General features: G+C 30.6%; 1 protein-coding gene across 1 annotated transcript; it reads left to right on the plus strand.

The window, feature by feature from the left end:
* The first annotated feature begins 5,735 nt into the window (after positions 1-5,735).
* Positions 5,736-22,307, plus strand: LOC132722229 (neuroendocrine convertase 1-like). Its single transcript, XM_060706679.1, has 14 exons — positions 5,736-6,052; positions 6,500-6,592; positions 7,225-7,305; positions 7,754-7,885; positions 9,583-9,671; positions 10,155-10,243; positions 12,036-12,232; positions 12,480-12,671; positions 12,995-13,095; positions 13,682-13,791; positions 14,214-14,328; positions 16,735-16,837; positions 18,799-18,985; positions 21,032-22,307. Exons 1-14 carry the CDS (start codon positions 5,894-5,896, stop codon positions 21,418-21,420), a joined length of 2,037 nt encoding a protein of 678 aa, XP_060562662.1. The 5' UTR covers positions 5,736-5,893; the 3' UTR covers positions 21,421-22,307.
* Positions 22,308-23,532: the final 1,225 nt, after the last annotated feature.

A 23,532-nucleotide genomic window follows, 5' to 3' on the forward strand; every position in this document is an offset into this window, starting at 1 on the left:
TAAACATTAGCTCTATAAGAATATGTAAAATAAGACTAACTAGGAAGGGCGTTATTCACAAGACCACCGGGAAAAAACCCGTAGCACACCAAAAAGGAACCCAAAGGGGGGAAGGGGAAAAAACGGGAAGGGGCGCCACCCTAAACCCCCCCAAAAAGGAAAAAGCTACAGTTTCATTTGTTAAAAACAGTTTCATTTATTGATTTGTTTTTGTAATAACTTTTTTATTGGAATTTTGGGTTTTTTGTTAAAAAAGTTTAAACCCGAATGTTCCCCCCAAATTAAAAAATAAAAAATACATAAAAGGTTTTAAATTAGTTCAAGGGTTTTATAAAAATTTTTTAATTTAAAAAATTTTAATGAAATAAGCTGTATTTTGCGGCCCCAAAACGGGAAAGACCCTTTATTCAAATTTATTTCATTCATAATTTGGTTAATTAAAAAATTAATTTTTTAAATATAATAATCTTTTTATCAAAAATCTCTAAAAAATCCAAAAATTTATTTCATTATTTTAGGAAAAAAATTTAAAAAAGACAATTCTAGATAAAGTTTATTTTTTAAATATAATATTTATCAGTTTACCCATATTCTTCCCCTATACCCCATCAGAAATGTTTTATCTAAATAAAAAATATTTACTGGGAAATTTAGGCCCCAAACCCAAATGGGGTCAAAATGGGCCAAAATTCCCCCAAAAAATAAAAAGCGAGTAAAGTAATGCGTCAGCTATTATAATGTTTTATTAATTCTTCTGTCACCAAAAATCGGGTGATTTCATCATTATTCGAACTGATCCTCATTATACTTGGAATTATAAGGTGATTAAATATCATAACTTAATTCATCAGAGTTTATACGCAAGTAAGTATATAGTTTTTAGCTCGACTATACGAAGTATATGGAGAGCTGTCCTACTCGCCCCGGCGTCGGCGTCGGCGTCGGCGTCGGCGTCCGCGTCCGCGTCCAGATTTTAGATTAAAGTTTTGGTGCAGTAAAATATTTTTCACTATAACTTTGTCATTTCTTAAGGTATCAACTTCAAACTTCAAATATATCTTCCTTATCATCAACCACATCATATGTGACAAGGTTCATAACTCTAGCACCAATATTTTTAGATTTATCTCCCCTTGAACTTAGAATTTTCCTTAAAAAATACTATTTTTTACTGTTACTTCCTTATTTCTTAAGGGATCAACCTCATACTTCAAATATATGTACCTTATCATCATCCCCATCTTATGTGACAAGGTTCATAACTCTAGCACCAATAGTTTCAGATTTATCTCCCCTTGAACTTAGAATTTTCCTCAAAAAGTACTATTTCTTACTGTTTCTTCTTTATTTCTTAAGGGATCAACCTCATACTTCAAATGTATTTACGTTATCATCATCCCCATCTTATGTGACAAGGTTCATAACTCTAGCACCAATATTTTCAGATTTATCTCCCTTTGAACTTAGAATTTTCCATAAAAAAATATTTTTTTTACTGTTATTTATTTATTTCTAAAGGGATCAACTTCATACTTCAAATATGTTTACGTTATCATCATCCACATCTTATGTGACAAGGTTCATAACTCTAGCACCAATATTACAAGAATTATCTCCCCATAAACTTAGATTTTTTTACTAGAAAAATGTTATTTTTTATTATAACTTTTTTATTTTTAAAGGTATCTACCTCAAATTTCAAATACTTATTCCTTATCAACAATTACATTTTATGTGACATTGTTCATAATTCTTGATGCAATATTAACAGATTTTTCTCTCTTTGAACTTAGGATTTTCTTTAAGAAATATAATAGCTTCTTTTCTTTTTAAGGTATCTGCTTCAAACTTCAAATATATGTTTCTTATCATTACACAAATGTTGTGTGACAAGGTCCATAACTCTAGCATGACTATTTCTAGCATTATTCCCCTTGATCTTGGAATTTATGTTAACAAATATTATTTTTTTTACTATAACTTAATACATAATTATACATAATTGATTTTCCTTTCATAGTTTTGTCCTCCTTACTGCGTCCAGTATTTCATTAGTCGAGCTTCGCTGTCTCCTGTGACAGCTCTTGTTCTTCTGGTTAACATCTGTATTTTGCCTTGATCGGCTACTCACTTGGTAAGATATGGTATTCAATATCCTATGAAGTTTCCGGTAGGATTTCTAGTACTATCTTGTTCTACGACTGTAATTAGTGTACCTTATGTAATTACTGATTTATCATCATCTTTGAAAAGAAATGTATTGTGTATTAATTGAAACATTATAATATTTTTTTATTTTTGCTTATTCATAAACAACTGTTTTGTTTATCTTTTCGCATGACGATGTATTATGCACAAGACTCAGATGAAATATATGTTTTGTTCTGTATATTAATTTGTTTGTTTGGGTGAATTTTAAGCCAGACGGACACTGTGTTTAGATCATACGGCCAATTTTCAGCTTTATTAGCGGAGGATGACCACAGGTGCAGCTCCAAACATTATTTCAGGCACGAGCGGGCACATAAGTAGGACCTTCGAGTGTGCATAAGATAGTTGGAAAGCTTCCTCACATGAATAATATCCAGTCCCTGGCGACATTAGAACCCACAGCAGTATTTGTAAGGAACTCCTAACTGACTTTTACAAACAGTAACAGTTGAAATCTTATATGAAATAATTTAGTTCTTTTATTCGTTCCTTCAACTGAAAATAATTTTTCAAAATCAAATTTCAATTTGATGTAGGTCTAAATTAATAACTTGTGTGTAAAATTTCAGACCATTAGCTCACTACGCTCTTCTATAATTAATCTAATGGGGAAAAATGACCCAAAATTGAAACGCGTTTCAACGTTTTTCGCTCAAATTGGACTAAGAATATCACAAAAATACGATTTTTAATTAATTTGAGTATATTTCTTTGCTGTCTTTTGCATATCTTTCTTTTTTAAATGCCAACGCTAAGCTTTGTAGGGAATTCAAATCTTATATTTCAAGGTTTTAGGACCCGAGTGGAATACGAGTAGAATATCTTGACATGTTTTGTGTTGAATTATAGTTGAATTATATTATGTAACATTATCATATGATATTGTCGTAAAGTGTTGACTTTTTAAAATACAAAGATATTTTTAAATTCTACTAATTTGTTAATTGACATGTTTGCTAATCACACGCAATATGAATTAAATTTTATGTTGTATAAAAAAGATACATGCATTTTATTCCTTAATAAAATTGCTGTTTTTTATCGTACATTAATTAACAAAACCCTACATTCTAACACAAACATGGCAAGAGTCGTCGCTAAGCGGGAAGCACGTTCGATTCCTTGGAGGAAGAGTATTGCAGCAAAGAATGCTGCAAGAAAGTAATAATCCTGTACAAAATATAATTAAAATTTCAGATTTGATATTGACAGTCAAGGTTATTTACACTTAAGTAATCAGATATACCGAAGCATGGCTTTAAATATATGTACATGTACAAGAATTTCAATATTTTATTTTCACAATATCTCTGAGTAGTTGCTATAAGGCAAAATCCGTTTGTGTTTTCTTAAACAAATTGACGAATAATTTAAAATTCATATTTTCATGATTTACCAAAATACAGAGCGTAATCCAATTTTATTGCAGTTTTTTAACATGAAAACCCAATTCTTTCTGCCATTATAATATTGCGCCATTGATGCGCATAAACCGATTTTAATCAGATATTATCCGTATTGATAATCTTAACCCACAATTTAATAATATGATTGTACAAAACGAAATACGTATAAAGGATAACGACCTTATTCTGCATATACAGCTGCGTTAACTGTCGATTGTTTTACACCAAGGATTGTTTTGTGAAACTACTGTACATGAATGCGTTTTAATTCACTAGACTTAGTAAACCCCCATATAGGACAACCATAATTCAATATTGATCCTACAAATGCATCAAAAAGTTGCAATGAAATATCATTACGAATGTTATATCTTTTGATATTATTTAACAATGCGTACATTGCCCTGTTTAATATTTAACCTTCAAAGCGAAAGTACCAGTGTAATTCCTAAATAATTGAAGTTATCAATAATTTCCAACCTTCATCATTATAAATGAAATATTCATTTTTTGATGGCCCTTGTTTCCTAAAACAACAAATTTGGTTTTTGCAGTGTTAACCTCTAACCCCCATTTGTCACAATATTCACACAAAGAATTCGGTGTCGATTGCAAATCTACATAAGCGCCACATGTTACCATATCAGCCACAAATAACAGAATTACAAGACAAACTTAATTTATGGTTAGACCAGTTGTATTATCTTGCTGCAAAAACTATTCGATGTCTTCAATAAATCGGCGAATTTGTCTGACCCTGACGTAAGCCCACCGCGATTTCAATTTTTGTTTTAGAAAATTCATTCTAAATTTTATACTCGACTTTACAATATTGTACATGTTTCTAAGCATTGTTAAACTTATACCATTTATTCCTTTTTTTGTACAGTTTAAACCATAACGCGTCACGGTTCACTGAATCAAATGTTTTTTTTTCAGATCAACGAAAGCACAATACAGACGTTTTTTGCCGTAAAAGTTTTGTTCTATCAAATTATGCAGCACAAAAATTGCATCTAAGGTGCTATGATTTTTTCTTAAACCGAATTGCGCATCTGATAATATTTTGACTCACACACCTCTTAACGACTCGCACATCTAAACTACCCGTAAACAATATACCGAGATTACTCAATGACGTTTAACCACGATAATTATTGGCGTTATCCACACCATCTTTTTATGTAGAGGTATAATGGACCCTTCGGTCCATTTCTCTGGAAAGACAGACACCTGAATGAAAAACAATAAGTCATTTAGATGCCCATCTAAACTGTCAACTGCATTTGAAAATTATTCATTTTAATTTAGTAAATTTTCAGCTGGAAATGACGCTTTGTCACGCTTTAAAACCCTTATTTCTTCGCGTACTTCTGTAATAGATATTCGCTCATACATCATCATCAGAACATACATTAATTTCGTCTATGGAAAGTAGATTTTCAACTTTATCGACGCATTGTTCCTGAATATCTTCAAACATTGACGAAAAATACTGTTTGAAATCATCAGTAGATAAATCAGTCTTGTTATTATCATGCCATCTTAATTATCACCAAAAGACACGGGATGCTTTAATATAATTAGTGATAATGAAGTGAAATACTAACTGTCAGAAATGGACCTAAAAGAAACTCGAGAAAGAAGTCCCTTAAAATAAATATGAGTTTTGACTCTTCCGACTTTCATATTTATATTTCATATTTATTTGTAACGAATATGATTATATATTTGACTGATATAGCACCATGTTTCATTGGTAAAAATAAATTAATGATAATAATCCGTGATAAATTTCGTCGGTGCTTTTTGGCTGTTTATTTTTTTATTAGTGACTAACTAATAAGTTATTAAAATACCTTTGTTACATTGCCCATCAGTATGGTCCCGCCTTATTAATATTAATTGTTAGTTTAATTTTAAACAATTCACGCTGATTACATTGAATAGATAGCGTCACCTTATTGCAGTAACGGGTTAACTACTATTTTAGTAGTGCTATTTAAGTATCAGTAACTGCACCAACGTGACGATATGCTGATAACATAATTGTTAAAACTGATTAAAACCCCCTTCATATAACATATGACATCATTATGATATATACATATAATACTAACGAGATAAGGTCAAATTGAATTTATTAAGTTTTAAATTTATAAGTTGTGGACACTATTTCAACATTATATCACACTCGAAATAAATATAATTCTTATTATGCTGTGTGGAAGTAAACCACAATATTTTGTAAAGTATGGAAGGGAACTAAATAAACCATGAAAATCCACGTTCATTTCTTGGTTATCATTTGTTTGGGTTATTCTAGTAGTTTGGTTGAAGAATCTTCGGACACATGTGAAATATCATTTACGGAGGAACCGACGGGGGATTTATTTAATGAAATGGAAACACTGCATTGGATAAAACTCGAGAAGGTAGGTATACTCCAAATATAATAATTATATAGAGGAGATTTAAGTTTTTCTACTTATAGATACAGGATTTATTTTCATCAAATCGTATGAAAATAAATATTTCATAACTGGCGGTAGCCACAGGTGACATATAATAATTTTCATATCACAAGATGAAAAATAAATCCTGTTTTTATAGAAAAAAATCTGAATTTTCTGTTTATTATATACATATTTCTCTTTTTTTACATTATTATTTGAAATACTACCACTTAAATTTTGTGTTTGTAGCAAGGGATTTGTTAATTACTTCTGATCATTTAAATTTGAATTTCAATCTACAATTTAAAGACTTCTAAAGTTATCTGCAATGAAAACTTATAAGTCACTAGTATATAGAATTCTTATTTTTTGTCATTATGTTTTTAATACAAATATCTGTTGTGTTTTATTTTGTTTTGTATTCAGATTACTTCAAGGGATTTCACATTCAAATATTCTGGTTATGATATGAGTATAGAAGAAGCAATTGCCTTGGTAAAAGACAAGTTTAAAAATCAGGTATATGTAACCAACTTGCATATAGTTATAATTCAATTCTATTAAATTCTTTGTCCTCACTTTCTTTTTTATCCTCATTAGTACCAATAAGGTCTGGTAACACATTGAAATAAATGAAACTTGAACTTCGTATTAAGTATTGCCTTAAAACAATTCTGGTCTTAATATATTATTTTTGTAGATGTGAAAACTATAAGGTTATTATACATTCTTGAGTTCACTACTGAACTCTTTGTGACGAGTACACAGTTGTTAACCCTAAATGGGTCGTGGCACTAGCTGAGTCTGATATAGGTTTTGCAACTGTGTACGATGTATAATGACCTTTTATTTCACAACACCATTGCTTGACATTTTGCCACGGGTTTGTAACGTTTAGTACACGAAGTAGTTTTATTGATTTTTTGGACCCCGAAAATGAAAACAAGACCAGATGGACTGTGATATGCATTTGATATAGGCCTTTTTGGGCTTTGGAATTTTAAACAAGGCTAAAATGTTTCTAATTGGAGCATTACATGGTACAAAACACTGAATGTTCATTGGTTGCATTTTATAAGGTGTGAAATAGTAACCATGTGTGAAATGAGTTTATTCCTAAAGTGAGATGTTCTATTTTTCTTACTGATTAGATACAGAGTTTTGATCGAGTTAAAGAGTATTCAGTGCTTAAAAAAGTATTGTTCAAGAATCCTGGAGGGATTAATACAGAGGTATAGTACCAATGGTTGATTTTTTATTTTATGAAATACCAGTTGCTTAGTTTGTTGAAACTTGTCTAACAAACATTAATAATTTTCTTAAATTTGTTATATATGGTCAGCGAAAATCTTATATATAAATCGTTGATACTATTTCTAAATAACGATGATTTATTTTATTATCAGGATAACATAATGTCTTGATTACTATGATTTTGATGGTAGCGATGATTGCTTGATTATAATAATGATGACAATGAAATATGGCAACCACTTTAGATAATAAATACTATTGAAGGACATGACTGGTGACTGTCCGGGGTCCTAAATCTCACTGCCTGGATGAACCCTCTTTAAGCATAGACTTCCTGACCAATGGCTGTGTTGAATAATCTGAAGCTACAATGTATTTATCAGTATTTAACAGTATTCTTTTCAAATTATGTTGTCTTTTGATAAGGAAATACATGACAGTTACTATGGAATGGGTGTGGAAAAAGCATGGCGGCGTGGCTTTAGCGGTCTCAACGTAATTATTGCCATTACTGATGTTGGTGTTAATATAAATATCACTGACCTCAAGAAAAACATAGTAAGTACATTTATATGTATAAAGCAATAACCAAATTATTTAATATAATATTGAATAAAATTGATAGAAATTATATTGACAATTATTTCAAAATTTCCGAAAATGTTTTATTTTAAATTTTTCATTATGAGTTCTAAAGGATTCTATTTCTTTTGAGTAATTATTGTATTGAAATTCTTGAAAGACGACAAATTGCATACTTATCTATTTATGTACACAATGAATTTAGCTTATTTTGAACGTAAATAACACAAATGCATATTGTTAAAAAGTAAGTACTTTGTTTGTACAAAGAAATACTTGTCAGCTATTTTTTAATGCTTATCATGAAATTGCATTATCTAGACTAAGATATCCGGGTTGAAAACTGCTCATGTGAGGTAGATGAGAAACATACCGACAAAGGACTTAGAATTAAACAAAATGTAAAATAAACAATGTTGAAAACGATTGCCATTTTTTGTTTGTTTTCCTTCCTTTACAGAGAAACAAAAACCCATTAACATGTATAGCCATTTCAAAAAGTGTCAAAATAGTTCTTTATAAACTTTGCAGCTTTTTTACGTAATTATTTAGTTACTGCTTAAAGAAATATATCTTCATATATTGTCTATCAATCGAGCTTTAATAATGCGATTCATTGTTACTTATATTGACAATCTGGTTAATTAAAATTGACTACAAATAACGTCAAATAATCTTTACCCGTTATACAATCAGAGGCACTTATAATCCGACACTTACATTTTTCTCTATAAAAAGCTTATTTGTGGACGGATTTTGTTCAAATTTGGACCATGCACAATTTATTATATCAAACTAACTACTAAGAATTATATTTACAATTCATCTACAAAAAAAATAGAAAAAATAAAGCAAATATGCTACTGCAAAATGAAAAATCACAGAATGGCTATAACTATCGTGACAACAGTAACAGTCTCTGAATCCCACTAAATCTGTATGTTAACAAGTTCTAATACTTTGTATGTCCTCCCATTTGGCTGTAACCACGTAAACACCTCTGTCTTTTAGTTCTCCATTCTTGAACAAGGGCTTGCTCGAGTTTCAGCAAATTGCGAGGGGCTTCTGGTCGCTTGCTCCCACGTCTGTTCAATTCAGCCCACAAGTGTGATGTTTAGATCTGGTGACTTTGGAGGCAGGAGCTTCTGGAACTCGAGCAAGCCCAGTTATTCAGGACTGGAGAAATACTCCTCAAGCTTTTATGAGAACTACGTCATTTCTACGAGACAGGTATTTACACGGGAGGACACAAAAAGTATTAGAACCAATTCACATACAGATATAGTGGGATTCAGAGACTTTTTATTTTGGTACGATGTTTACAGCCATTTTGTGATTTTTCATTTTGCAGTAGCATAGTTATTTTGTTATTTTCTCTACTTTCTTGCCAATGAATTGTAAATAAAATTCTAAGTTGTAGTATGATATGCTGACTTTTGTATGGTCCAAAGATGAACACAATCCGTTCACAAATAACCAATTCCTCTCAGAAAACGTAAGTGCCTCTGAGTGTATGCTATTGTTTCTTTGTAAAATATTATTTTCTAACCATTACACAGCTGCTATAGGCGATACATATTGCCAAAAAAAAATGCTCAATTAAAATTGTATTGCAATAATCTAACTATATGAAAGAAGTTGATGTTCACTGTTTTTTTTTGCTATTGATTTAGAACGAGGACCTTTCATACAACTATATCAAAGGAGAAACCGACGTGACACCAGAGTATTTTCATGATTACGCCGATTTACCATATCCAGAGTGAGTTTTGTAATACTTAATATATAATACGTAATTAATTATAACTTGACATATTTTGTTTTCAGCGTAATGAAAACAGTTCGTGTTTCTTAATACAACATACGTTGATACGAATATCAATCCATAGTTTTTTTATATTTTGTTGGTAGCATGAGGTCTTCAATCACCAGTAAAGTTGTAATATCGCCATATGACCTTTACAGTATTGGTGCGGTATACCCCTCCCGTCCCACAAAAAAGAAAAACAAAGAAGATTTTGTAAAATATGACTGTAACTTGTATCTCAAATTTTCCACCAACATCCATATATAATTCCTTTGTGTTTTGCTGTTATGTTCCCTAAATACTATAAACCTAACTATTTATTGTATAACAGACCTTCCTTTATATATGTGAAGCCACCCAAAATGTTGCAGGACACGTTGTCATACATTCTTATTTGTTTTATTTAATTATTATTTATGATTTTTAATGTCATTGTAGTCACGGTAACCGATGTGCAAGTCTTATTGCTGCAGAGAAAGGAAATGGAATTTGTAGCACTGGCATTGCTTATAATGCCACAATAGCTGGTAATTTTATTGATTTAATAGCTTCCAAAAATAAACAACAACAAAAATCATAGAAACAGAAAAAAATGACTTATACTCATTCCTTTATCAGAGATTCGAAGGCTTATTTTTGGTCTCATAATGTACGTCATAGTAAATTGATATGTTTTTATCTTCCTCCTATATTGATGACACATTTATTTAGCAGAAAGTCTTAAAGATTTATAAAAGCAATGTCTGATTACTGTTACACTTAGGGATACTCAGGCAAATTAATGACAAAATATTAAAATGATTCTATGTACTCCAAACACGGTAAAACGACATTTTAAAAAGCCCGAGCATGTGTTTCTGTATAAATTCTGTAAATTTTGCATTTGAAGAGTAAATATATCTGTACATGTTGAACAATATATAGACGCCGACAGAATCACCAAGTTTTTTTAAAAACAAGTATGTAACATGAACAAACCCTGGAAGCTACAATGACAGACATTGTGGATTTTGTATGATTGAAACAAGTCTGACATGTTTCTTTTACGTTTCTAGAGTGCACTGTGACAACTATTGTGAAATTTTAACGCTCTAACCTGAAAGTTATGAAAGCGCCATTTTATTCTCTATAAGTTTTGTTCCTGTGGCATTTTAGTATATTCATTTTTGAGGACATTTACAGAATAATGAATGAAAAATTCAAAACGAAGACATTAATAAAAAATAATAAGATTTTGCCTGTGTCTCGTGTCTTAAATTAATACTGCCAAAACATAAATTATTTTATTTTGTAAACGTAAAAAACCGGTTGAAAAATATTAGTCCTTTACAATTTGAGAGTAAAGTTCTTGAGACCGTTGATTGTTTTGACTATCCTGGTGTTCAGTTTTCATTAAATTGTTAGGTTTTATGCATAACAAAAAGAAATGATCAAGCACAAAAAGCTATATATGTGCTCTGCATTAACAAAAACTCGTAAACTCGCCTTACCTTACCAATTGGTCCACAATACGATTGTTAATCAGAGGTCTGGGGAGTAGAAAATGTAGAGATGATTGATTGTTTCCAATTAAATGAAAATATATCAAGTTAGTTCTGGAAATAAAGTATCTACCCCATCATGTATGATTATGGTAAGCTAGGGATATTGCCTTTGTCATTGAACGCAGTTAGGTGATAAATTTTATGTGTTATAATTGCCCTTTTTTATGAGAAAGACATATTTGGACAATTCTTTCTTAATAATTCATAATTATCTCATTCTCCTATTCAAATATTGCAATAGTATTAATTTTATTGTTTTTTTTTTACTTTACTTTATGTCGCTTTACTTTTTAAAAAAAAATGTTTTGTTATATTGTAACACTTGTTTTTAATTTACTTTACGTCATTTTACTGTGTTTTTAATGTTGTGTTATAATTTTGCTTTCTCACATGCTCAGTTTTGCCTTGGTGTATCAATAAAAACTTGAAAACTTGAAAAAAATCAAGAACATTGCTAAAATGATAAAAAAATCTTTGAAGCGGTTAAAGTAATAAGCTAGAAAGAAAATATTTTATGCAGTTATTCACAATTTCACATTGCTAAGTATAATGTAACTGTTCACGATACTCCTATTCTGTAATTGCGTTTTCACTTTTATTTTCTATAAATATTTCACGTAAATCGGTAATGTAATTTGTAAATCTAAATCTAATCAGAATATTGTATCATAATTTTAAGTATTTTACTATGTAAGTAAAGTAAAGAAGGAACCCAACATTACCACATTGTAAGTAGGTAGTTTTCTGATTACAGCTTTTCTGATTTCTTATCTAGTTGTGAAGATATTTGAAATTCTCCAGACGGACAAGTCTGGTTCGTTTAAAACCAGGTCGAATTCTACAGTGATGGCAAAATCATTATTGCATAAGATTGGTATCGTTGACATTTATTCGAACTCTTGGGCATTCGAAACACTCTTTGCTCGTATGACTGGCTTACTGCGATCAGCTTTGAAAAAATGTGCAAAAGAGGTAATTCAAAATTTAGATATTATTAGAAAGAACAAGCATGGGTATTTTTAAAACACCTTCCTTAAACATACTCGTATTATTGACTTTATGCATAATATCGTTGTAATTTGCAAGACATATCTTTGAAGACTGACACATAATGTGCTTACTTTTCCTTAAAGGTTTTAATAGTGTAACAATGTTGTAAAAAGAAAAAGTTACTTTCATGATTTACTTATTTTTTTTTGCATATCAATATAATTTCAAGGGTCGACATGGCCTTGGTGCCATACTTGTTTTCCCTGCTGGACCAGAAATAAATGAACTGATGAACAGTGAATATACAATAACAGTTGGTGCAGTAGGTAAAAATAGAACAATTCCAACTGATCATGTTATAACATCAGCTGTTCTAACATCGGGACTCCACGACGGAAATAATCTTACAGCTCAAAATATGGTAAATTTATATCCAAATATTACTTTCTAGTAATGGGATAAAATCGTCTTTTTGATTTAAAGTTATCAAAACACAAAGTTATGCAAGTTCTTAAGACATAAAAAGTATTAAAAATGTTTAACTAAGAAAATAAGTGTGCAAACGCTTATATAATTAAATGAATAAATCATTACTTTTGTTGCCTTAAACATGCATATGTTCAAAATATAGATGTCATTAAGTCACAAAATTTGACGATTTCCTGCTATTGAAAGGAACACTATCATTCAAATTTAATGGGTTTGTAGATTTCATTAATCAATAGTAACTTTGCAAATTTAAAGGTAACCGCAACCATCAATGATAGGTGCAGTACACAATTCGCAGGGGTATCTGCAGCAACAGCACAAGTAGCAGGCATGATTGCTCTAGCGCTTCAGGCAAAGTACAACCATTTTATATAAATTTAAGAAAAGAGAACGCTTATTGCAATAAATATGTCAGTCTGCTGATCTCAATAGTGAGAGAGCATCGGCTTTGTAATTAGTATGTCGCCGGTTCGACCCACAGCCGGGGCGAACACTCGTGAAAATTGATCGTCAACACCGCTTATTCAGATATCCCGTGGGATTAGTACATGTATTTGTTCACAAGCGCAAAAATTAAAATTGGTAAATACTGGTTAAGTTATCCAGGAAAACCGATAAGTTAGACCTTCTGCCTAGATACGACAAAAATGTGTTAAACATGTTGCAATGAATATAAATTTAGATTCAAATGCAGAGCTAGTTTTGCGTTAATTAAACATGAAATGACTAACAAATTAACTTTTTAAATTGATTTAAAATATAATAATGATTATAAGGAGAATAATAACTCGGCATTTTTTTTAAATTTCCCTGATCCAGAATGTAACATTATTTAGTATTTACAATTATATCAATACATGTACATTATATAAAACACTAAAAAGTTTTTATAAAAGACGATATTGATATTTTCTTTGATATATTCTTTTCTATCTGTTTAAGCCCAAATTTGACTCGCGAAGACGTGGAGGATTTACTAGTATATTCATCTGATTATGTTATTCCAAATGATGATAAAAGCAATGGTATAGAAAATGCGGCAGGACTAAAATGTAAGACAGTCGTACACGTTTCTTAAAATTAAATACATACATACTATCAGTAAATACCATCACTTTTGATGATTGGAACATGAAGCAGGATATTTGAAATAAAATGTACTAATAAAATTCAATACTCATTATACATTTCTAAAATGTACGAAGGGTACAAAATATAATAGAATACCCAGGAGCAGTTTTCAAAATTAATTTATAGCTTTTTTTCAAAATGTTCCTTATCATTACCTTTATCATAATTACGATCTTCTTGTTTGAATTATTTGCTCATTTGTGTGAAGTTAAAGATTTGTTTATACTCTTTTTCTATAAAACACATAGCTGTAAAAATAAGAATAACAAAAAACAAAAAGAACTTAAGAAATATGTTTTGTAATGATCATAATACTTATATCTCTTAATTAACAATTTTTCAGTTCATCCCGTATTTGGCCCAGGTATTTTGAATGCATCAAGACTTGTAACAAATGCAATAGATAGGACATTTCATGTAGAAATTGTGAAACACACTTTAAAAGCATCAAACCTAGGGTAAGTTATTATTGCAAACCGGTATGTCGGGATAATAATTCGGATTCTTTATGTTACAAAATAAATGTCAATAATAATATTTCTATTGGTTAACATTCTCTAGAAGATTCCAAAGTATGGATTATGGACTGCAGTGAAGGCAAAGCTGGTTCTTCTGTAAAGATAGTTTAGCCATGGTCTTACCTATCTGAAAGAATTTGCCACCAATTTAAGGCCTGTCAACACATCCGTATAGTCTACCCACACTCTGTAATATAGGCCCACATTTGCCAGAAATTCCCTAGTAGAAGGTAACTGTTTATCTAAATTACTGCTCTGCAGGATATCTTATTATAACCCTGGCGTGAACTATAAACTGTCCATGGTGCATTATCGATACAACTCTTATCAGAAACAATATGGCCATTTACCAGTGGTCAGTGTGGATTGATTTCACCTCAACATTAGATAAGGTCTAAGGAATGAAAATAATGTTGATTCTGTGAAATATGTTTTATATAGATTTAACAACTGATTACAAATATAATAACAAAGCCATTAATTGTCATAGTGTTACATTAAGTTTTATAGTTTTAAAATACATGCATAATTTAATACAGAAAGTTGTAGGTATTTTACAGTTTAGAATAAGTAAACAAAGATGCAGTTAAGGAAACTGATATATAACAAATCAATAAATCAGTAGTACTGCATGCCGCATTCAAAACAAATGTAGTAAAACAGCTCATGTGACAATATCAATGACACTTTTTCCAAATACACATTATGACGCCTTTTTAAGCTGTAAAAAACCCTTGTGCACAAATCATGAAAATCAGTTTCCAGACCACTTGTTTGAACAAAAACAGCCCAGACACAAGCTGTTGTTCAATATCTCTAAGTATCTTCTTACAGGAATTGGTTGTATTATGTTGGCATAGATATTTAAAAAATGTCAATACTGTGGCACATTCTTCGCCTAGAATTGTTCTTGAACCACCCTGAAAAGATTTGAGAGCGCGTTTTAAATTACTTTTCTGAATATTGGTCTCCACTTCTGCTAAGGACACTATAAACATCCTCAATGAATATAAAATTCTTATTGGTATTCTGATCTTTGTTGATCTTGAAGGTTTGAGAAAATTTCATGATAACCCATTGATGAGAACCTGTAAAGAAACCTTTAAGTTTGAGTAAAACTTAAAAGCGACTATTTTCAATAACTTATATTTTGTTATAACCTATGGTTGTTAAGAAGTAGTGCCTACGGATGCCGTTAACAACAGACACATTGTTGTGACATTGGACTGAATTGACTGTGTATACATATTTCATTAATAATATTCTATGGTAAATGTAATAAATGTAGATGGTCTATTAACAAATCTCCTACTCTGAACAAGTTCTAATAAAATTAGATAGAAACGGTGACCTATAGATAGTTTGAAAGGTTCTACAATAATTTGATTCAGTAAAATAGGTTGTTGTACAAGGCTAAATTTCAATAGTTTCTTATCACATAATTGTAAACGTTAAACAAATGATTTTTTATATATGTACTTTTTTCTTGATTGTAAAACTGACTGCCAATTCAATGGAAATAAATTTCAAACTAATTTCTGACAAAAAAAAAACACAAATAGAAAAATTTGTCCTGAGTGGTATTTACAAAGTTATTAAAAGTTCATATTATTACAGGAAGCCCCAGTGCCTGTTACATAAGTTAGCCTTAAATCTATTCATTAACGTAAATATAATGAGCACTCAAAACTGCTTAAATACAAATGCAGAACTTTACTTTCAATGTATGTTTTATCTTAAATGACCGAATTATTTCTCCGATCTAGACATGTATAAACTAATGCTTGTTACTGAGTATACATTTTAATTCGAACAGTAAATAAATATCTTACCTTTTCATATTTGCCTTCCACTGTGTTTTAAAATGAAAACAATTATCATATAAAAAGAAAACAGACTTAAACCTGCTATTCAACACAATAATATGAACAAGAGGCCAGCAATTTATTTGTATTAGTTTATGTAAACAGAAGTACCATCATTAGTTTCTGGTTTGGGCTTATCAGATGGAAATGGGATATTAATTGCCCCCCATGCTGTGAATCAGCCACACTGACCACTTAATGTCTTCATGGTAATTCTGTAAATAACAGTACTGTCCAGATCAGTAGTGATCAGATTTTTGGGTCTATGGTCTCGTCTGCCCAGTCCCAATTTTGTTGGTAGCTCAATATTTGTATTTTCATAGTAACATCCCTTAAGCTTCAAACGACAAATCCATCACACAGATTCAGCAAGAACAGTAGCATTCAATAGCATATGGACAATAACATTGAAATAACATTTATAGCATTTTCTTCATTAATGTGTCAATGTCTAAATTGTATAATAATATTATTTTGATAGCACTGACACTCGTACAGCTGTCTTTTGTCACGAGTGCGGAACTAATATAACCGAAAATTCCACTTGCGTTGCTGTCATCAAAAAAGCTAAAATTGAAGTTGTCTACACAGACGAGACCATAGACCCAAAAATCTGATCACTACTGATCTGGACAGTACTGTTATTTACAGAATTACCATGAAGACATTAAGTGGTCAGTGTGGCTGATTCACAGCATGGGGGGCAATTAATATCCCATTTCCATCTGATAAGCCCAAACCAGAAACTAATGATGGTACTTCTGTTTACATAAACTAATACAAATAAATTGCTGGCCTCTTGTTCATATTATTGTGTTGAATAGCAGGTTTAAGTCTGTTTTCTTTTTATATGATAATTGTTTTCATTTTAAAACACAGTGGAAGGCAAATATGAAAAGGTAAGATATTTATTTACTGTTCGAATTAAAATGTATACTCAGTAACAAGCATTAGTTTATACATGTCTAGATCGGAGAAATAATTCGGTCATTTAAGAGAAAACATACATTGAAAGTAAAGTGCTGCATTTGTATTTAAGCAGTTTTGAGTGCTCATTATATTTACGTTAATGAATAGATTTAAGGCTAACTTATGTAACAGGCACTGGGTCTTCCTGTAATAATATGAACTTTTAATAACTTTGTAAATACCACTCAGGACAAATTTTTCTATTTGTGTTTTTTTTTGTCAGAAATTAGTTTGAAATTTATTTCCATTGAATTGGCAGTCAGTTTTACAATCAAGAAAAAAGTAACATATATAAAAATCATTTGTTTAACGTTTACAATTATGTGATAAGAAACTATTGAAATTTAGCCTTGTACAACAACCTATTTTACTGAATCAAATTATTGTAGAACCTTTCAAACTATCTATAGGTCACCGTTTCTATCTAATTTTATTAGAACTTGTTCAGAGTAGGAGATTTGTTAATAGACCATCTACATTTATTACATTTACCATAGAATATTATTAATGAAATATGTATACACAGTCAATTCAGTCCAATGTCACAACAATGTGTCTGTTGTTAACGGCATCCGTAGGCACTACTTCTTAACAACCATAGGTTATAACAAAATATAAGTTATTGAAAATAGTCGCTTTTAAGTTTTACTCAAACTTAAAGGTTTCTTTTACAGGTTCTCATCAATGGGTTATCATGAAATTTTCTCAAACCTTCAAGATCAACAAAGATCAGAATACCAATAAGAATTTTATATTCATTGAGGATGTTTATAGTGTCCTTAGCAGAAGTGGAGACAATATTCAGAAAAGTAATTTAAAACGCGCTCTCAAATCTTTTCAGGGTGGTTCAAGAACAATTCTAGGCGAAGAATGTGCCACAGTATTGACATTTTTTAAATATCTATGCCAACATAATACAACCAATTCCTGTAAGAAGATACTTAGAGATATTGAACAACAGCTTGTGTCTGGGCTGTTTTTGTTCAAACAAGTGGTCTGGAAACTGATTTTCATGATTTGTGCACAAGGGTTTTTTACAGCTTAAAAAGGCGTCATAATGTGTATTTGGAAAAAGTGTCATTGATATTGTCACATGAGCTGTTTTACTACATTTGTTTTGAATGCGGCATGCAGTACTACTGATTTATTGATTTGTTATATCAGTTTCCTTAACTGCATCTTTGTTTACTTATTCTAAACTGTAAAATACCTACAACTTTCTGTATTAAATTATGCATGTATTTTAAAACTATAAAACTTAATGTAACACTATGACAATTAATGGCTTTGTTATTATATTTGTAATCAGTTGTTAAATCTATATAAAACATATTTCACAGAATCAACATTATTTTCATTCCTTAGACCTTATCTAATGTTGAGGTGAAATCAATCCACACTGACCACTGGTAAATGGCCATATTGTTTCTGATAAGAGTTGTATCGATAATGCACCATGGACAGTTTATAGTTCACGCCAGGGTTATAATAAGATATCCTGCAGAGCAGTAATTTAGATAAACAGTTACCTTCTACTAGGGAATTTCTGGCAAATGTGGGCCTATATTACAGAGTGTACATATCAAGTGCCGATCGTCTTACCATGACATTAAAATCACCAAGTGGTACAACCTCAGTTTTACAGGACTTGTCTACAGAGAAGATTAATACAAAAGGGGAAAAAAGGAGACAAATTCTAACTTCAGTTCATTTTTGGGACGAAGTGGGTCATGGTTTGTGGGTTTTCAAGTTGCAATCAAATGGTAAGATTTTTTTCTTCTTTGAGTGATAGTTTAGTTTCGTTTTAAATTATCCATGAAAACATTATATCAATCACAGTTACCTATGATTAAATTTGCATGTATAAATGAATTTTATCTGTAAAACACAAATAAGACCCTAATTTATCTCGTCATATGTTTTATGTTTTTTACAAAGTATTTAATAATGCGGATTTATCAAAAGTTCAAAATCGTTCACACGGAAGTCAACGAACTTACAACATTCATGTCCGATTACACTGCAAAAAGGTATTTTATTTGCAAAAGCTTGACATCTAAAAAACTTTTAAAACCTATATTGTAATTAAAAACATTTCAAGTAACTTTATTACTTTAAAAACAATAACACTAACACTCACACATAATATACTTCATAATCATTTATGTTTTTCAACACTGACTGTGGTGTTCTACATTATTTATTCTATATAAATATACCACAATTAAAGTTAACATAAATGTAATCAAGTTTCAGACTAGTCTAGGGCAACGTTAATTAATGTATATCTTTAAAACAAGCGGTTAACGAAACACTATCATATAGATTAAACAAACATTGTGTCACAAACGAAAATGTTGCAATGATGTAAATGTATAATTTATTTATAATTTGTTGTTTGTTCTCGTATTTGCAATCCTTACTAATAGTTTGATATCTATCCTATTTGTTAGCATATGAACATGTTTATTGTTTAATCGAATAAGTTATACTGAATTATGCTACTTAATAATTTTTGTTTTTTTATGATTATTACTTTCAACCACTTGACTGTAAAATATTCTTATATATATATAAATATAAATATATAAATCCAATATATATATATAAATCCAATATATATATATATATATATATATATATATATATATATATATATATATATATATATATATATATATATATATATATAAATCCAATATATATATATATAGATTATACGTTCTTTAATCGCGTTGGCCTGGATTTATTTGGATATTCTTCATGGATTGTTGTTTTTCTATGAGTATTTCAAACGTTGATAATAAAAGTTTAAATGCATCATTTGAATATTCTTATTATTTTTTTTAAAATAGCTTCGTATAGCCAAGTTTTAGTTCAGAAAAATATCCTTCACTGGAAAAATGCATAGGTAAATTTTAGTTAAAATTTGCCATACAGGTGTCTTTTAAGGCATATAACTGATCTATGTTGTCATTTTACAGTGCTTTACAGTGCCCATTAGGATGTCATACCATAAGTCGGCAAAACGTTTACTGGACCCACGCAGATTAAAAGTTCAATTAAGTATTTATATGTCATAAACGAAAAATAATGCATTATTGCAATCAAGATGTCAACCAAACCTTTGGAGGGTTAAACATTGTATAATCCCAGCACGATAAACAGAACTTTCGTCATGTTTATTAATAGTATGGAACAGTCTATTTTGTAGCTAAAAAGGTAAATGAAAGGTTGATAATAGTTATAGATAGTTGTAGTTGCCGTAATAGCGCAATCGGTAGAGCACTACAATCACAAAATGTTTTATATTCTCGTTCTCTGCTTTGACTTGTATTAAGCTGCGTTATTTTGACTTTGTGTTATTTCAGTTATATATTCATATCTGTCAAACTGATATTTATGTGTTTTACAGTGAATCTGGAATAAAAAAAGACAAAAAGTTCAACGAGGTTTCGAACTCACAAGTAATTTCTTTCGCAGAGGTGGCTCAACCTACTACGCTATAGAGTCAGCTGAAGTTATATTGTCTTCAATTACTATCTCTATATCTTTAATGGAAATACTTTGGTTAATCACCCATGGTTATCTTTTCATGGACTGTGCTTCTATTTTTAGACATGAAGAAAGTTCTGTTTATCGTGCTCGGACTATAAAATTGAATTATAATATAAACATTGCTACTTTATTTCTTTTAAGTTCTGCAGTTTAAATCCCTAATCCATTGATAGCTACACGCTTTATTTTGCTCAAGGCCAAATTCTAGTTATACAAATTATTTGTTAATCCTTGAATTTCTCTATTTTTAGGACAAAATGATGCAATCGTCAATATATCTTTGACGCTAATTGGAACAGCACAACAAGAAACAAATTCTTCCATTCCTAATTCAAAGACAAAAAAATGTGGAGACAATTTTAACAACGCAACAACAGAAAATCCTAACATAAGATACTCAAATAAGAATACGTATTATACAGTCATCATATTTAGCGTTGTTCCTGCCATTATCTTGATTTCAGTCATCCTGGCAATGATATACAGAAAACGAATACATAAATGCTTGCGTTCTAAGCGCGGAAAAGGCAAACACAAAGACGATGGTGAATCATCAATTGCTTTAACCAAACTCCGCAATATCTCTAGTTATCATAAATATGAATATACTTTGACAGATGCTTCCAACACTATTTGTTGACACTAACATGCAAAGAAGCATTTAACATTGCACTTATCATCAAAATGCTTTGTTGAATTATTTTATTAGGAATTTGTGCTTTTTTGTGTTAATTTAACGCATTCAGGTTTGTCTTCTTTGTTCGTATTGTAAAACATTTATTAGCATTTCCAAAAATGCTAGGAATCGACGTTCAGCCGGGTATTTGACTTTTTTTTCGTAAAAAAGACCCTTCCTGGTCAAAAGAGCCAATGTTTCTTCTTTTAAGAGAAACATATCATATGTTGTTAACCACAAAAGAGCCTACACACGGATTTCGAGTTTCGTACATAAAGACAATTGTTAAATTCTATATACATGTATAGGGATCCCGACAAAAAAAAGCGAATGGCGTACCCCGTAGATGCCCCTTTTTGAGGTCTTTTGTATTTAATTTTATGTTATCATGTGGTATTAAATTATCCATTTTGATTGGCTGAGGGCAGGTGGTGTACGTGTATAAATAGTCAAATCTTGTTAATTATATATGTCGCCGGCACTAACAATTTAAAGGCGGAACAATATATTTGACTTCTGTTATGATTCATTTTACAAAGGCTGGAATTATGATTTGCAGTTTTATATCATTCTTTCTGTTTTTCGTAATATTGCATAACTCCTAAATTAATGCGTTATCAATGCATATTGATTATCAAAAAATACATTTTAAAACATTACAGATTATATCAGCATAACTAGAAGCTCTTGAAAAAACATAAACTGATAAAATAGGCAAAGTGTTTTTAATTTTTTTGTCTAATTGACCCAAACACAAAAATAGTGATTACATTAATAGTAAATCTATGAGAGGTTTTCGGAGAATAATGGATTTACAACTTATGCACGTTTTTTCATGAAATAAAAGCATCAGTAAATACAGGCTTAGCTTATCATTTTGCGTAAAATTATGTGGCGCCATCTTGAGAAATTTTGCTTATTGTATTGTGTGCACTGCATTATCATATTTTTGTACTTATGATTGATACTATTAGTGAAAATCAAGCCGATGCAAGATAAGTGAAATATATTGGGGACATTACAAACATTTTAAACTGCACAAAAGTCAAAACTGTTCTTTAGAAATCTGGAAACAAAGTGATCCCTCGGAAGCATTAATCACAACATAATTACATGAAAATTGCAGACCCCTGTTCATGAGAGATTATGAATAAGTGCAACATCCCTCATGCCCCCTAGCACCGGCTTACGCTGTATTCAATTCTCAACACTTAATAGTGCTGGTATCGATGATCACGAAGGACCAGAAAAAATAGTCAAATCTTGTTAATTATATATGTCGCCGGCACTAACAATTTAAAGGCGGAACAATATATTTGACTTCTGTTATGATTCATTTTACAAAGGCTGGAATTATGATTTGCAGTTTTATATCATTCTTTCTGTTTTTCGTAATATTGCATAACTCCTAAATTAATGCGTTATCAATGCATATTGATTATCAAAAAATACATTTTAAAACATTACAGATTATATCAGCATAACTAGAAGCTCTTGAAAAAACATAAACTGATAAAATAGGCAAAGTGTTTTTAATTTTTTTGTCTAATTGACCCAAACACAAAAATAGTGATTACATTAATAGTAAATCTATGAGAGGTTTTCGGAGAATAATGGATTTACAACTTATGCACGTTTTTTCATGAAATAAAAGCATCAGTAAATACAGGCTTAGCTTATCATTTTGCGTAAAATTATGTGGCGCCATCTTGAGAAATTTTGCTTATTGTATTGTGTGCACTGCATTATCATATTTTTGTACTTATGATTGATACTATTAGTGAAAATCAAGCCGATGCAAGATAAGTGAAATATAATATTGGGGACATTACAAACATTTTAAACTGCACAAAAGTCAAAACTGTTCTTTAGAAATCTGGAAACAAAGTGATCCCTCGGAAGCATTAATCACAACATAATTACATGAAAATTGCAGACCCCTGTTCATGAGAGATTATGAATAAGTGCAACATCCCTCATGCCCCCTAGCACCGGCTTACGCTGTATTCAATTCTCAACACTTAATAGTGCTGGTATCGATGATCACGAAGGACCAGAAAAATATAACAACACTGA

The sequence above is a fragment of the Ruditapes philippinarum genome, unplaced genomic scaffold (assembly GCF_026571515.1).
Source record: "Ruditapes philippinarum isolate M1 unplaced genomic scaffold, ASM2657151v2 ctg3691_1_1_1_1, whole genome shotgun sequence".
Classification (NCBI taxonomy): Eukaryota; Metazoa; Mollusca; class Bivalvia; order Venerida; family Veneridae; genus Ruditapes; species Ruditapes philippinarum.

Bases quoted from the DNA above. Each gene is read 5' to 3' on its own strand.
- LOC132722229 (XM_060706679.1), top strand. From the start codon at position 5,894: ATGAAAATCCACGTTCATTTCTTGGTTATCATTTGTTTGGGTTATTCT. The intron at 6,593-7,224 runs GTATATGTAACC...CTTACTGATTAG, and splicing joins AAGACAAGTTTAAAAATCAG to ATACAGAGTTTTGATCGAGT. The intron at 7,886-9,582 runs GTAAGTACATTT...CTATTGATTTAG, and splicing joins CTGACCTCAAGAAAAACATA to AACGAGGACCTTTCATACAA.